Below are 12971 nucleotides of genomic sequence, written 5' to 3'. Positions count from 1 at the left end.
CAGATAAGTGCAGGACAATGTGTAATACTCTGATTGCCACTGGCCATCACCCCTCTTGCAGGAGTGCCTCTGCCAGATCGTGTCCAACAAGGCATCCTCCTATGTGGAGCAAAGTGACAGATAAAGTCTGACACTTTGATCTCCTCCAGGAGCATGGAGCACCATGTAATAACGACTATTAGCTGGTACTCGTGCAAGGGGGCGAAGCTACAGCACGCAAGCATTGGCCCCACGTTCCACCACTGAATCTGCTCAAAGAATCTCTGGATCACCCTGCGTCAGTCCTTATTCCAGATCACTCACATTCTCTTCCCCAGGCACCTTGGAAAATTAGGTGCTGAGGGGGAATTGGGTGATCAGGAAAAAGGACTGGAAAGCATTGATAATTTATAATAAAACTACGACGGTCATTTGTAAAGTAACAATTGTTTAATCGATTAAGGAAACTTAATTTATTTTATTTTGGACATACGGTATCTTCTGATTATTTCTCCACATAATCACCTCTTTTATTTAAGCATTAACCTCCTTGGCGGTAACCCCGCACGATCGCCGCTATCCGTCGCGCTGCCTGGCCCCCCCCAGACCCCGTGCGCTGCCTGGCCAATCAGTGCCAGGCAGCGCCGAGGGGTGGCCCGGGACTCCCAATGACGTCCCAACGTCAGTGACGTCGGTGACGTCATCCCGCCCCGTCGCCATGGCGACGGGGGAAGCCCTCCAGGAAATCCCGTTCTTTGAACGGGATTTCCTGATCGGAGATCACCGAAGGCGATCGAAGAGGGCGGGGGGATGCCGCTGAGCAGCGGCTATCATGTAGCGAGCCCTGGGCTCGCTACATGATGTAGGAAAAAAAAAATTAAAAAAAAACTGCTGCGCTCCCTCCTGGCGGATTTTTTTATACCACCAGGAGGGTTAAAAATATATATTGATGGGCTCTATACAGGGCCGGTTCTCTCATGAAGCAAGGTGAAACACTTGCATCAGGCGCAAAGATTACAGGGGCAGCATTTTTGTAACAGCATGTAGTCAGTGTAGGAGGAGAAGCGAGAGGAGAGTGAGTGAGGTGAAGAGGTCATCATTGGGGAAAAGCAGCTTATTGTGCTGTATGAAGAATCTGACAGTGAGTGAGGAGGGGGGAGGCAGGAGAGCAGCAAGTGTTTTATTTTTGACTTGCACAGCAGAAGGGAGGAGGTTGCACTGCTGTCCTGATTGAGGAAGAATGGAGGACGGCCGACTGCCTGAGGGTGAGCAGTTTGTTGTGTCACAAACTCGCAGCCAGCCAGCCAGTGTGTTTTAGTACTGAGCTGCAGCATGTCATGTCTCAAGTTGTTGCGTATGCTTCCTTGCTGACTGAAGCAGAGTAAATTATCAGGTGCTGTGTGATCATTACAAACGGGGGGGGGGGGGGGTACGGATCCCCACAAGTTTGTCTCAGGCAGCAAAAAGTCTACTTGCCATGCACTGATTAAGACCATAAAGCCTGAAGCATGTTGGGCTGATGTGGCTCTGTAAAATATATAAGCTATAGGCTTGCTATACACCAGCGGTTCTGGATGTGAGTCTGGCTTCAGAGGTATAAAAAGTATAATTTGCATATTCAGGAGTGATGCATCATGGCAAACCACAGTTGCTCATTTAAAGCTGAATTATCACGAATACGTGCTGTTTTAAAATGGAAAATAATAATTTTTAGTACGAGGGTTTGTCAGTCTCTTTAGCCCCTTACATTTTACTGGTGGATCTGAGTAAACATGAGCTCTCTGGGTACAAATTAAACAGAAAAAAATACCTTGTATGGCAGATAAAAGCAAACGATTGTTACTTTCTGGATGACCCCCGTAACTCTCACAATGGCTTGTGTAGCACTGATATGTTATATGCATTTTCTGTGACTGATTAACACTGATATGTTGTATACATTTTCAATGAATGTTTTACATTTCTTTAATTGTTCATTTCTGTGAGAAGACCTCTTTTAATAAGCAATTCTCTTTCCAAGATGCACTACGAAATACACTGAAGCAAGGCTACAATTGGCTTATTATACTGCTGGCAGTAGGAATATCAATAGTTCCTTCCCTTCTTGTCAGCTTTGCTACTAAGTCTATCTGTCGTACCAAAGTGCATCATGTAAGTATTATCACTCTTTATCAGATCTGTTTTGTATCAGCATTTGAGTGACGGTGGTAATGGATTGAAAAATACATGTTGTAAGTCATCCCCATTTGCATCTTAAACTGTACAGTCAGTTAAAAAGTGGTTTATGTAATTATAAACAAGACAGATTTTTACAGGAAAATCCAAATGTTCAAAAAAAAGCACCTCATCATATGATAAAATCACAGTACAGTAAAACCTCTGTTGTCCATAACTCAGGCATCTGGGAAGTCTCAACCAACTGGCAAGCCTGAGGAGGAGTGTGGGGGCAGAATTTTTGGCTTTTGAAGAGCTTTGCGCAGCAAAAGCGACTTACTGAACCTCCAAGAGGCGTTCATGCTTATAAGCAATATGGAGGGCGCTTGTGGAGGTGCTCCTATGAGCGTGCTGTTTCACCTGCTGCAAACTAGTTAAATATGGGGACCCACTCGCCTCATATAAACTGATAAATCAATAGTAGACAAAGAGACTAGTTGCGCTGGGCCTAAAGATGTTATCTAGCAGTTTAGCGAATAATAGATACTGTTCAACTTAATGAAAACATTTATCAGAATTTATTCAAAATATACTTATAAAACACAAACTGTCAGTTGTTGCATAAATAAAGCAATTTTTCATCACAATATTGTATATATTTCATATTCAATGTATATACATATCATCCACTCACTCAGACATACACAGACCTTCCAATGTGCATGAGAAAAATCAAGATAAAAATTGGGATAAAAAATGGGATAAAAACTAAAATAGAGAGGTTTTAAAATAAAAAATCTGTATGGTATAGTCTCTATTGATAGCTCTGAATATGTGTTACTTGTAATGTCTTTTTAATCCTTAATAGGAGTGGAGTAGGTTGATGTGCTCCAATAGAGATGCCCCATGGGGAACTAGTTATTACATCACAAGAGTGTATCCTCTTCACTATAAGTTCCAAGTAGAGCCAGATGAGTTATTAGTGTTTACCTTGGCGTCTATGGTTCCTGCAATAAAGCATCCACACTGGTTCTACTCACGTTCCTGACGGGTAGGTTTAGGGCCAGGCTGGACCTAAACCTACCCGTCAGGAACGTGAGTAGAACCAGTGGATACACTCTTGTGATGTGATAACTAGTTCCCCATGGGGCATCTCTATTGGAGCACATCAACCTACTCCACTCCTATTAAGGATTAAAAAGACATTACAAGTAACACATATTCAGAGCTATCAATAGAGACTATACCATACAGATTTTTTTATTTTAAAACCTCTCTATTTTAGTTTTTATCCCATTTTTTATCCCAATTTGTATCTTGATTTTTCTCATGCACATTGGAAGGTCTGTGTATGTCTGAGTGAGTGGATGATATGTATATACATTGAATATGAAATATATGCAATATTGTGATGAAAAATTGCTTTATTTATGCAACAACTGACAGTTTGTGTTTTATAAGTATATTTTGAATAAATTCTGATAAATGTTTTCATTAAGTTGAACAGTATCTATTATTCGCTAAACTGCTAGATAACATCTTTAGGCGTTCATGCTTGCCATAGCAGTTAAGGCACCTGTTTTTTCACTGACCTGAAGAAGCAGAATAAAAGACCTTTTTTTTTTTTTTCAATAAACTGGTCCAAATTCTTCAAGAGAGGTAGGTTTACCTCACTGTTTATAAGGTTAACAGCTTATTAGCCTATATTTTATGCATTGGGTGCCTCCATGACTGGTTTAAGTGTCTTGTTGACATACCTCTTTAGAGGTGATAGTGTAACGATTGGTGTCAGCACACAGAGAGAATCTGATTATTGATGATCTGCAGAATCATCAATAATACAGATGTATACTTGATTATGAATAATCTGCAGAATCACCAATAATACAAGTATGACTAACCTCTGGACACCTAATGAAGTGTAAGTGTTTGGTGTAACTGTAGGCTATCTCCCGTGAGGCGGGAGACACAGGCAGCTCGGCCAGGAACCACCTGAGAGGCAGGTGGCCCTCGGCTGTGCAGAAACCATCTCCTTGAGAGAGGGAATAGAGAGAACCTGGCAACCAGTGATATTTGGTGATCAGATAGTAGACTGTACTGCAGCCAGGGGACTCCAGAGGAGTAGAGGCCACTGGCTGCTAGCAGGCCGGACTCTCTGAGGAGCAGGAGTCCTAACAGCTAACTGACACTGGATGGAATAGTGTCACAGCTAGTACAGATAGACTGAGCACTCAAGGGATGAGTGACAGCCTGGAGGGTCGGGCAGGCCAGGTCGGAAACACACGAGCAGGTAAAGTACAGAGACAGAAGGCTGATTCGGTAACCGGGTACAGGCAGGGTTTGGCAACAGGTAGGCAGATATGCAGCGGTACCGAATCAGAAAGCAAGAGAGAGGTCAACAGAGCAAATAGTCATAACAGATATAAAGCACAGTCCTAGTCTGAGGTGTGAGGTCCTTGGTCTCGACACCCAGGAACTGATCTAGAGAATAACTCAGCAATGACACAGTAATCCTAAGCTTGGGTGTGAGGTCCTTGGTCTCAACACCCCGGAACTGGTCTAAAGTATAACACAGTAATGACACAGTGATCCTAAGCTTGGGTGTGAGGTCCTTGGTCTCAACACCCCGGAACTGGTCTAAAGTATAACACAGCAATGACACAGTAAATCTAAGCTTGGGTGTGAGGTCCTTGGTCTCAACACCCCGGAACTGGTCTAAAGTATAACACAGCAGTAATCTGGCTAAGTGTGAATTCCCAGGTCCACCTGGTTCTAACACACTGTGGGATCTGACTGAGGTCTGAGTGCTCACACGTAAGTATTCGCAATGGCAGACAACCAGAGACTGACCAGCAAGATCTATATATACTGCAGTGCTCCTCCGCGCCGCCCTGCGCCACTCAGCCAATCAGTAAGCGCGCTGGGATCAGCTGATCGACCTGATCAGCTGATCGCTCTCCTACTGGCATAAAGGGCTTGCCTTCTAGCATGCGCGCGTAGCTCTCCATCTGTGTGCACTAGAAGGCCCAGGCAAACCAGACGCATGCTGCTGTGCGGAAACCGCCGGTCTGAACGCGGAGACAGCCGCCCTGCTGCCAGACCGTGCGGCGGCATCTCCGCAATCCATTACCCCCCCCCGATGAGTTGACTCCGGACACTTCCCACCGGGCTTCCCAGGATGTGAGTCATGAAATTCTCTCTTTAATTCTTCCACATGCATGCGACAATCTGGCACCCAAGTTCTTTCCTCCACACCATATCCTTTCCAGTGGACCAAATACTGCACAGAATTCTGCACTAATCGAGAGTCCAGAATCTTTTCAATCTCATATTCAGGTTGATCATCAACCATCACAGGTAGGGGGGGGGAGAGGAATCCACGTGCACTGCCGGCTTTAACAGAGACACATGGAATGATCTCACACCTCGCATGCTGGCTGGCAGATCAATTGCATAAGTGACATTATTAATTTTTCTGGTCACTGGGAATGGTCCTATGAATCTAGGACCCAGTTTGGGTGACAGTTGCTTCAGGGCCAAATGCCGAGTGGAAACCCACACCAAGTCTCCCGGAGAAAATTTCCACTCTATGGACCGCCTCTTGTCTGCCTGTTTTTTCTGGGTCTGGAAAGCTTTCCCCAAGTTCCTCTTAACCATTCCCCAAATCTGCTTCAAAGCCCTCTGCCAATCCTCCAAGGCTGGGAATGGTGTAGACGCCACAGGCAACGGGGCAAACTTGGGTGATTTTCCTGACACTACCTGGAATGGGGAAAATCCTGAGGAGGAACTTTTCATGTTGTTGTGCGCAAATTCCGCGAATGGCAAACATTTTACCCAATCGGACTGAGCATCTGCAACATAACATCTGAGAAATTGTTCTAGAGACTGGTTAACTCTCTCGGTCTGGCCATTGGTCTGTGGGTGGTAGCCTGATGAGAATGCAAGGTCCTTATCCAGCTGATGGCAAAAAGCTTTCCAAAACTTAGATACAAATTGGACTCCCCGATCTGACACTACATTTTCCGGAATGCCATGCAGCCGGGAAAACGTGCTGGATGAAGAGATCAGCCAATTCCTGAGCTGAGGGGAGTCCTTTTAATGGAACAAAATGAGCCATCTTACTGAATCTGTCTACTACCACCCAAATTACTGTCTTGCCCTCAGACCTGGGGAGTTCTTCTACAAAATCCATGGACAAATGAGTCCATGGTTCACTTGCCACTGGTAGGGATTGTAAAGTACCAGCAGGAGCCTGGCGAGAAGGTTTACTCCTAGCACACACTGCACATTCCCTTACAAACTCTTTACAATCTGTTGCCAACGTAGGCCACCAAGCACATCTGGCCAGTAAATCCTGAGTTCTGGTGGCCCCGGGATGACCAGCATTTTTGTGGGAATGAAACAGATGTAGGAGTTGCAGACGAAAAGGCAGTGGTACAAACATAACCCCATCAGGCTTCCCCTCTGGAACATCCTATTGGTAGGGACTCAGAGTGACTGTCCAATCCTTCCAGGTCTCAGTGGCTGCCAAAACTATCTTCTGAGGTAGAATGGTCTCAGGGGCTGAGGGCTGTGCTGTCTCTGGCTCGAAACACCTGGACAAGGCGTCGGCCTTGATGTTTTTACTACCAGGGGTATAGGTAATTACAAATCTGAATCTTGAAAAGAACAAAGACCACTGGGCCTGACAAGGACTAAGTCTCTTGGCGCCCTCTATGTACTCCAGATTTTTATGATCTGTATAAACTGTGAGAGTATGTTCTGCACCTTCTAGCCAATGTCGCCATTCTTCAAAAGCTAACTTGATAGCTAAAAGCTCCCGGTTGCCTATATCATAGTTTTTCTCTGTGGATGAAAACCTATGAGAGAAGTAGGCGCATGGGTGGAGTTTGCCCTGCAAACCTGATTGCTGAGACAATACAGCCCCCACCCCAACCTCTGAGGCATCAACCTCCACGATAAAGGGGAAGGTGACATCCACATGTCTTAATATGGGTGCGTGCAGAACAAAACAGCTTTTTCAGTGTAGAGAAGGCAGAATGTGCCTCTGCTGACCAGTGGTAAGTATCAGCCCCTTTCTTGGTGAGACTGGTGAGAGGCGAGACCACTGAAGAGTACCCCTTTATAAACCTCCTGTAGTAGTTGGCAAAGCCCAAAAATCTTTGGAGCGCCTTCAGTCCCACAGGCTGAGGCCACTCCAAGACAGCAGAAACCTTTCCAGGAACCATGGAGAGGCCAGACGTAGAGATAATGTACCCCAAGAAGGCAACAGAGGTTACTTTGAAAAGACATTTCTCTAATTTAGCATAAAGCAGATTCTGTCTTAACTTTCCTAGGACAAACTTAACATGTTTTCGATGTTCCAAGAGATTGGACGAGAAGATCAGTATATCGTCCAGATATACTACGGCGAACCTCCCCAACACCTCCCTGAATACCTCATTAATCAACTCCTGGAAGACGGCCGGGGCATTACACAACCCGAAGGGCATCACCAGGTACTCGTAGTGCCCGTCAGGTGTGTTAAAGGCCGTCTTCCATTCATCACCATCCCTAATTCGAACTAGGTTGTATGCGCCTCTCAAATCCAGTTTAGAGAAAATCTTGGCATTGGTAACCTGAGTGAATAAATTATCAATCAAGGGTAATGGGTAACGATTTTTCACTGTAATCTTGTTCAAGCCTCGATAATCAATGCAGGGACGAAGGCCTCCATCTTTCTTTTTTACAAAAAGAATCCCGCCCCTGCTGGTGAACGAGAGGGACGGATGAAACCCTTGGCCAAGTTCTCTTTGATATATTCCTGCATTGCCAGTTTCTCAGGGCCAGATAGATTATAGAGGTGACTCCTAGGAGGCATAAAACCAGATCTTAGATCGATGGGACAGTCGAAGGTACGGTGAGGGGGAAGCTTATCTGCTGATTTGGGACAGAATACGTCAGCAAACTCTGCATACTGAGTTGGCACACCTTTAACCTGAATCTTGGTGTTTCCTACAGTTACTGTCGCTAAACAGTGATGATGACAATAGATAGACCAGCTCGTTAGCTGACCTGAAGCCCAGTCTATCTGAGGGGAGTGAAGTTGTAACCATGGCATGCCAAGAATAATGGTGGAGGTGGCCATACGCAGGACCAGAAACTGCAGACTCTCTTTGTGTAGCACCCCAACAGTGAACATCAACTCAGGGGTCCGAGAAAGGGGGTGTCTACTTTGCAGAGGAGAGTCATCTACCGCAGTGACCAAAAGTTGTTGGTCTAACGGGAGTAGGGGAATCCCCAAATTCTTTGCAAACTCGTAATCTATAAAGTTAGCCGCTGAACCAGAGTCTAGAAAAGCTTCAGTGGGAACAGTCTGACCCTCCCATGTGACAGAACAGGGAAGGAGCAGACGATTATTGTTTAGAGGTAATAACTGCGCACCTAGGGTATTACCTCTGACTACACCTAGGCGGCAGCGTTTCCTGACTTTTTTGGGACAAACAGCGATCAACCGGTACTGCTAAAGAAATTGCCTCCTCAATCGATTTTGGTTCAGGGTGTCCCAGCATCAAATCAGAGACTGCGTCTGATAACCCTGATAGGAAGCAGTCTAACAAAGCAAATGTTCCCCACCTAGCTGACACAGCCCACTTCCTGAACTCAGCTGCGTAGACCTCTACCGGATCCTTACCCTGATGTAAAGTCTTGAGCTTCCGCTCAGCGGTAGAAGCAATGTCTAGATCATCGTAAATTATGGCCATAGCCTTAAAAAATTCCTCAACTGATGACAAAGCCTCATGCCCTGCCTGGAGGCTATATGCCCATGTTTGTGAGTCCCCTGACAAAAGGGTCTTAATAAACGTAATTCTCTGTGCCTCAGTTCCCGATAAATTGGGTCTCAACTCAAAATAAGACAATACTCGATTTCTAAAGTTCTGAAAGTCAGATCTATGACCAGAAAACCTTTCGGGTACAGACATACGCAAGTCTGTAACTGGAGGAGAGCGCACTGCATTCACAGTCGTTTGCAGGACTTGTATGGACCCAGACAAAGCAGTAATCTGGGTCTGTTGGCCGTCCAACACCCTGATGAAATTCTCCACCGAGGTGGTTAGTCCATCAAGATGGCTGTTGAGTGCGTCCATTTTGTTTTTCGGGTCTGCCGTTCTGTAACGATTGGTGTCAGCACACAGAGAGAATCTGATTATTGATGATCTGCAGAATCATCAATAATACAGATGTATACTTGATTATGGATGATCTGCAGAATCACCAATAATACAAGTATGACTAACCTCTGGATACCTAATGAAGGGTAAGTGTTTGGTGTAACTGTAGGCTATCTCCCGTGAGGCGGGAGACACAGGCAGCTCGGCCAGGAACCACCTGAGGGGCAGGTGGCCCTCGGCTGTGCAGGAACTATCTCCTTGAGAGAGGGAATAGAGAGAACCTGGCAACCAGTGATACTTGGTGATCAGATAGTAGACTGCACTGCAGCCAGGGGACTCCAGAGGAGTAGAGGCCACTGGCTGCTAGCAGGCCGGACTCTCTAAGAAGCATGAGTCCTAACAGCTAACTGACACTTGATGGAATAGTGTCACAGCTAGTACAGATAGACTGAGCACTCAAGGGATGAGTGACAGCCTGGAGGGTCGGGCAGGCCAGGTCAGCAACACACGAGCAGGTAAGGTACAGAGACAGAAGGCTGATTCGGTAACCGGGTACAGGCAGGGTTTGGCAACAGGTAGGCAGATATGCAGAGGTACCGAATCAGAAAGCAAGAGAGAGGTCGAAAAGAGCAAATAGTCATAACAGATATAAAGCACAGTCCTAGTCTGAGGTGTGAGGTCCTTGGTCTCGACACCCAGGAACTAGTGTAGAGAATAACTCAGCAATGACACAGTAATCCTAAGCTTGGGTGTGAGGTTCTTGGTCTCAACACCCCAGAACTGGTCTAAAGTATAACACAGCAATGACACAGTGATCCTAAGCTCGGGTGTGAGGTCCTTGGTCTCAACACCCCGTAACTGGTCTAAAGTATAACACAGCAGTAATCTGGCTAAGTGTGAATTCCCAGGTCCTCCTGGTTCTAACACACTGTGGGATCTGACTGAGGTCTGAGTGCTCACACGTAAGTATTCGCAACGGCAGACAACCAGAGACTGACCAGCAAGATCTATATATACTGCAGCGCTCCACTGCACCGCCCTGCGCCACTCAGCCAATCAGTAAGCACGCTGGGATCAGCTGATCGACCTGATCAGCTGATCGACCTGATCAGCTGATCGCTCTCCTACTGGCATAAAGGGCTTGCCTTCTTGCGCGCGCGCGTAGCTCTCCATCTGTGTGCACTAGAAGGCCCAGGCAAACCAGACGCATGCTGCTGTGCGGAAACCGCCGGTCTGAACGCGGAGACAGCCGCCCCGCTGCCACACTACACGGCGGCATCTCCGCAATCCATTACAGATAGTTTTTTAGTTGTCCTAAAGAACTTCCGGAATGCGACCACCCAGTTCCTGTCACATACATGGAAAACCGAGCGGGGACGGTCGGACCTGCTCTGATGGTTGCAAGGATTTCCAACCCACTTTTGTGAGTATATACAGTACATCCTTAGCAATTTGCTTTTTTGAATCTTACACGATTCTGCACCATTGGGCTCCTGGTCTCCTTTTGTCTTTTAGATGAGCTTGGGGCTGCTACAATCACAGGAGCCATCCACATAAGCTATCTCCTGTATAATGGACTTCTATCACACATGTTCAGGAGAATTTTTGACAGTCTACTAAGCAGTAAACTTACTGTCTGTGGGTTGGGAATTATTTAATGTTCAACCACTTGAGGACCACAGTGGTAAACTCCCCTAAAGACCAGGCTGTGTTTTGCATAATTGGCCACTACGGCTTTTAGGCCAAGCTGCAGGACCGCACAACACAGCACACGAGTGATTCCCCCCCCCCCCTTTTCTCCCCACCAACAAAGTTCTCTGTTGGGTCTGAGCGCCCCCAGTGTTCATTTAATTATTTTTTTATAAATATTTATGCAGGTTTTTTTTATTATTTTTTACTATTTTTTATATATTTATTTATTTAAAACCTCCCCTCCCCCCAGCCAGCCAATCATAGCGATCAGCTCTCATAGGCTTCACCCCATGAGAGCCGATCACTCTCTTGTCCCCCAGGGGGACAGCCGTGTCACACGGCTGTCCCCAGTACAGCGCTGCTGCTGATCGCAGCGCTGTACATGTAAATAGACGGCGATCACGCCGTCTAACAGTCTCCCGAGCGGCAATAGCCAATGGGCGTGCGCGCAATCTCCTGCAAAATGCAGCCCCAGGACTTGATGCCGATTGACGTTAGGCGGTCCTGGGGCTGCCGCCTCGACCACGCCCATTGGCGTGGGGCGGTCTTTAAGTAGTTAAACATTCATTTAAATTTTTTTTATTATATTCATTGAAAGGTACACTTAGAAGTTACTTATTTAGACGTTACGTAATTTTAGTTCTCAGTTGCTAGTTGCTGTGTTACCTTGCATTTGCAAATCTGCATTTGAGGCTATCATATTAAACACAAGTTTATTCAAAGGTAGTCCAATGTTTACTTTTATGCTGTCTTCTCTTCATATCTAAATTACTTTGATGCCTTGTTGTCATGGAAATAAGAATCATTTAGTCTACAACTGAGTATTTGTTTCTTTACAGAAGCACTCATATGACACAAGAACACCAAGTGACATTAAAACGATCGCAATGACAACGCCTTTCAAGCGTGGAAGCTTAAAGCGTAGATCCAGCTATGCATTTTCACACAAGGAAGGATATGGTGAAATCATTACAAAGGGTACAAGCTTGCATAAAGCAAGTACCTCAGGTGAAGAGCCTGCTGAAGAAACTACTGTACCTCAGCCTGAGTAAAGTGTACAGAATATTAAACAAGAACCTCCTGATTAATTAGAAAAAAAGTATTCATTTATTGTTATAGGAATTCTCATTATAATCAGCTTCAAAATATTCCTAAAGCAGCACATGTTGCTCTTGTAATTGACCTGTATTTTGGCATGAGTTCGATTTTGTAATAATGATTCTCTCAGTCAGAACCCGCCCATTTTATTTTTTTTCTGGAGTTGCCTGTATTTTTCAGTGGAGCTGTCTGTCAAGCATGTGAAGAGGTTGATTAAATTTTGGGGGAAATAATTTGTGAACTTACTAAACAGGAAACCTAGGCAATATTCCAACCTTTGCTGCTGTGACATTTTAAAAGGCAACGAATATAAAAGGTATAAATTACAAATATGTATTGTTAAATACCCAGTCCAACTAAACCTTATGAAATTCACCTTTAGTATCACCAGTGCTTTTCAACTATTTTTTAAATGATTTTCCTTCTGTTCTTTTTTGGGATAATTGAAACAATTTTTTATTTTGCATCATGCCTATATAATCATATTTGTCATTTTTTAATTAGCTAGCATTGTTTATTGAATAATAGTTCCAAACTGTACATACTCTCTGTGTGATACCAGTGTTACATTGAAATACATTTACTAAATAATAAAGATGATTGATTGAAACAAATTTGATCATTTTGTGAGTGCAACTGCTTATCAAGCCTGCAGTGCAACTGCTTATCAAGCCAGCAATCCAGGTACAATACATTTTCAATATGTCTTGTATATGTTACGGCCGGAGCCGGAGGCTGCCCACTTTGGGTTCTGGTCGGTCAAAACTAGAAGTGGCTGCCTCACCGTGGCCAATATCAGAAATGAATGAAGATTTCCGGATTTGGTGGCAATGTGAGAGAAATGAAGCTGGCTCCTCGGCTCTGGCTCCACCCGCTGCCCCCTCCTTTTCAGCTCTG

The 12971-nt window shown here is 45.1% G+C and overlaps 1 protein-coding gene across 1 annotated transcript in view; it reads left to right on the top strand.

Annotated features, from left to right (window-relative positions):
• Nucleotides 1–12028, top strand: part of ATP8B3 (ATPase phospholipid transporting 8B3) — a 335474-nt gene extending 323446 nt beyond the window's left edge. Inside the window, exons 27-28 of the mRNA XM_068234593.1 lie at nucleotides 2000–2130; nucleotides 11816–12028. Coding sequence (XP_068090694.1) covers nucleotides 2000–2130; nucleotides 11816–12028 — 344 coding nt within the window. The remainder of the gene's footprint in view (nucleotides 1–1999; nucleotides 2131–11815) is intronic.
• The last annotated feature ends 943 nt before the right edge of the window (nucleotides 12029–12971 follow it).

The sequence above is a fragment of the Hyperolius riggenbachi genome, chromosome 1 (assembly GCF_040937935.1).
Source record: "Hyperolius riggenbachi isolate aHypRig1 chromosome 1, aHypRig1.pri, whole genome shotgun sequence".
NCBI classification, from domain to species: Eukaryota; Metazoa; Chordata; class Amphibia; order Anura; family Hyperoliidae; genus Hyperolius; species Hyperolius riggenbachi.
Note: the sequence above shows the minus strand (reverse complement) of the source record. Positions and strands in the feature narration are given on the sequence as shown.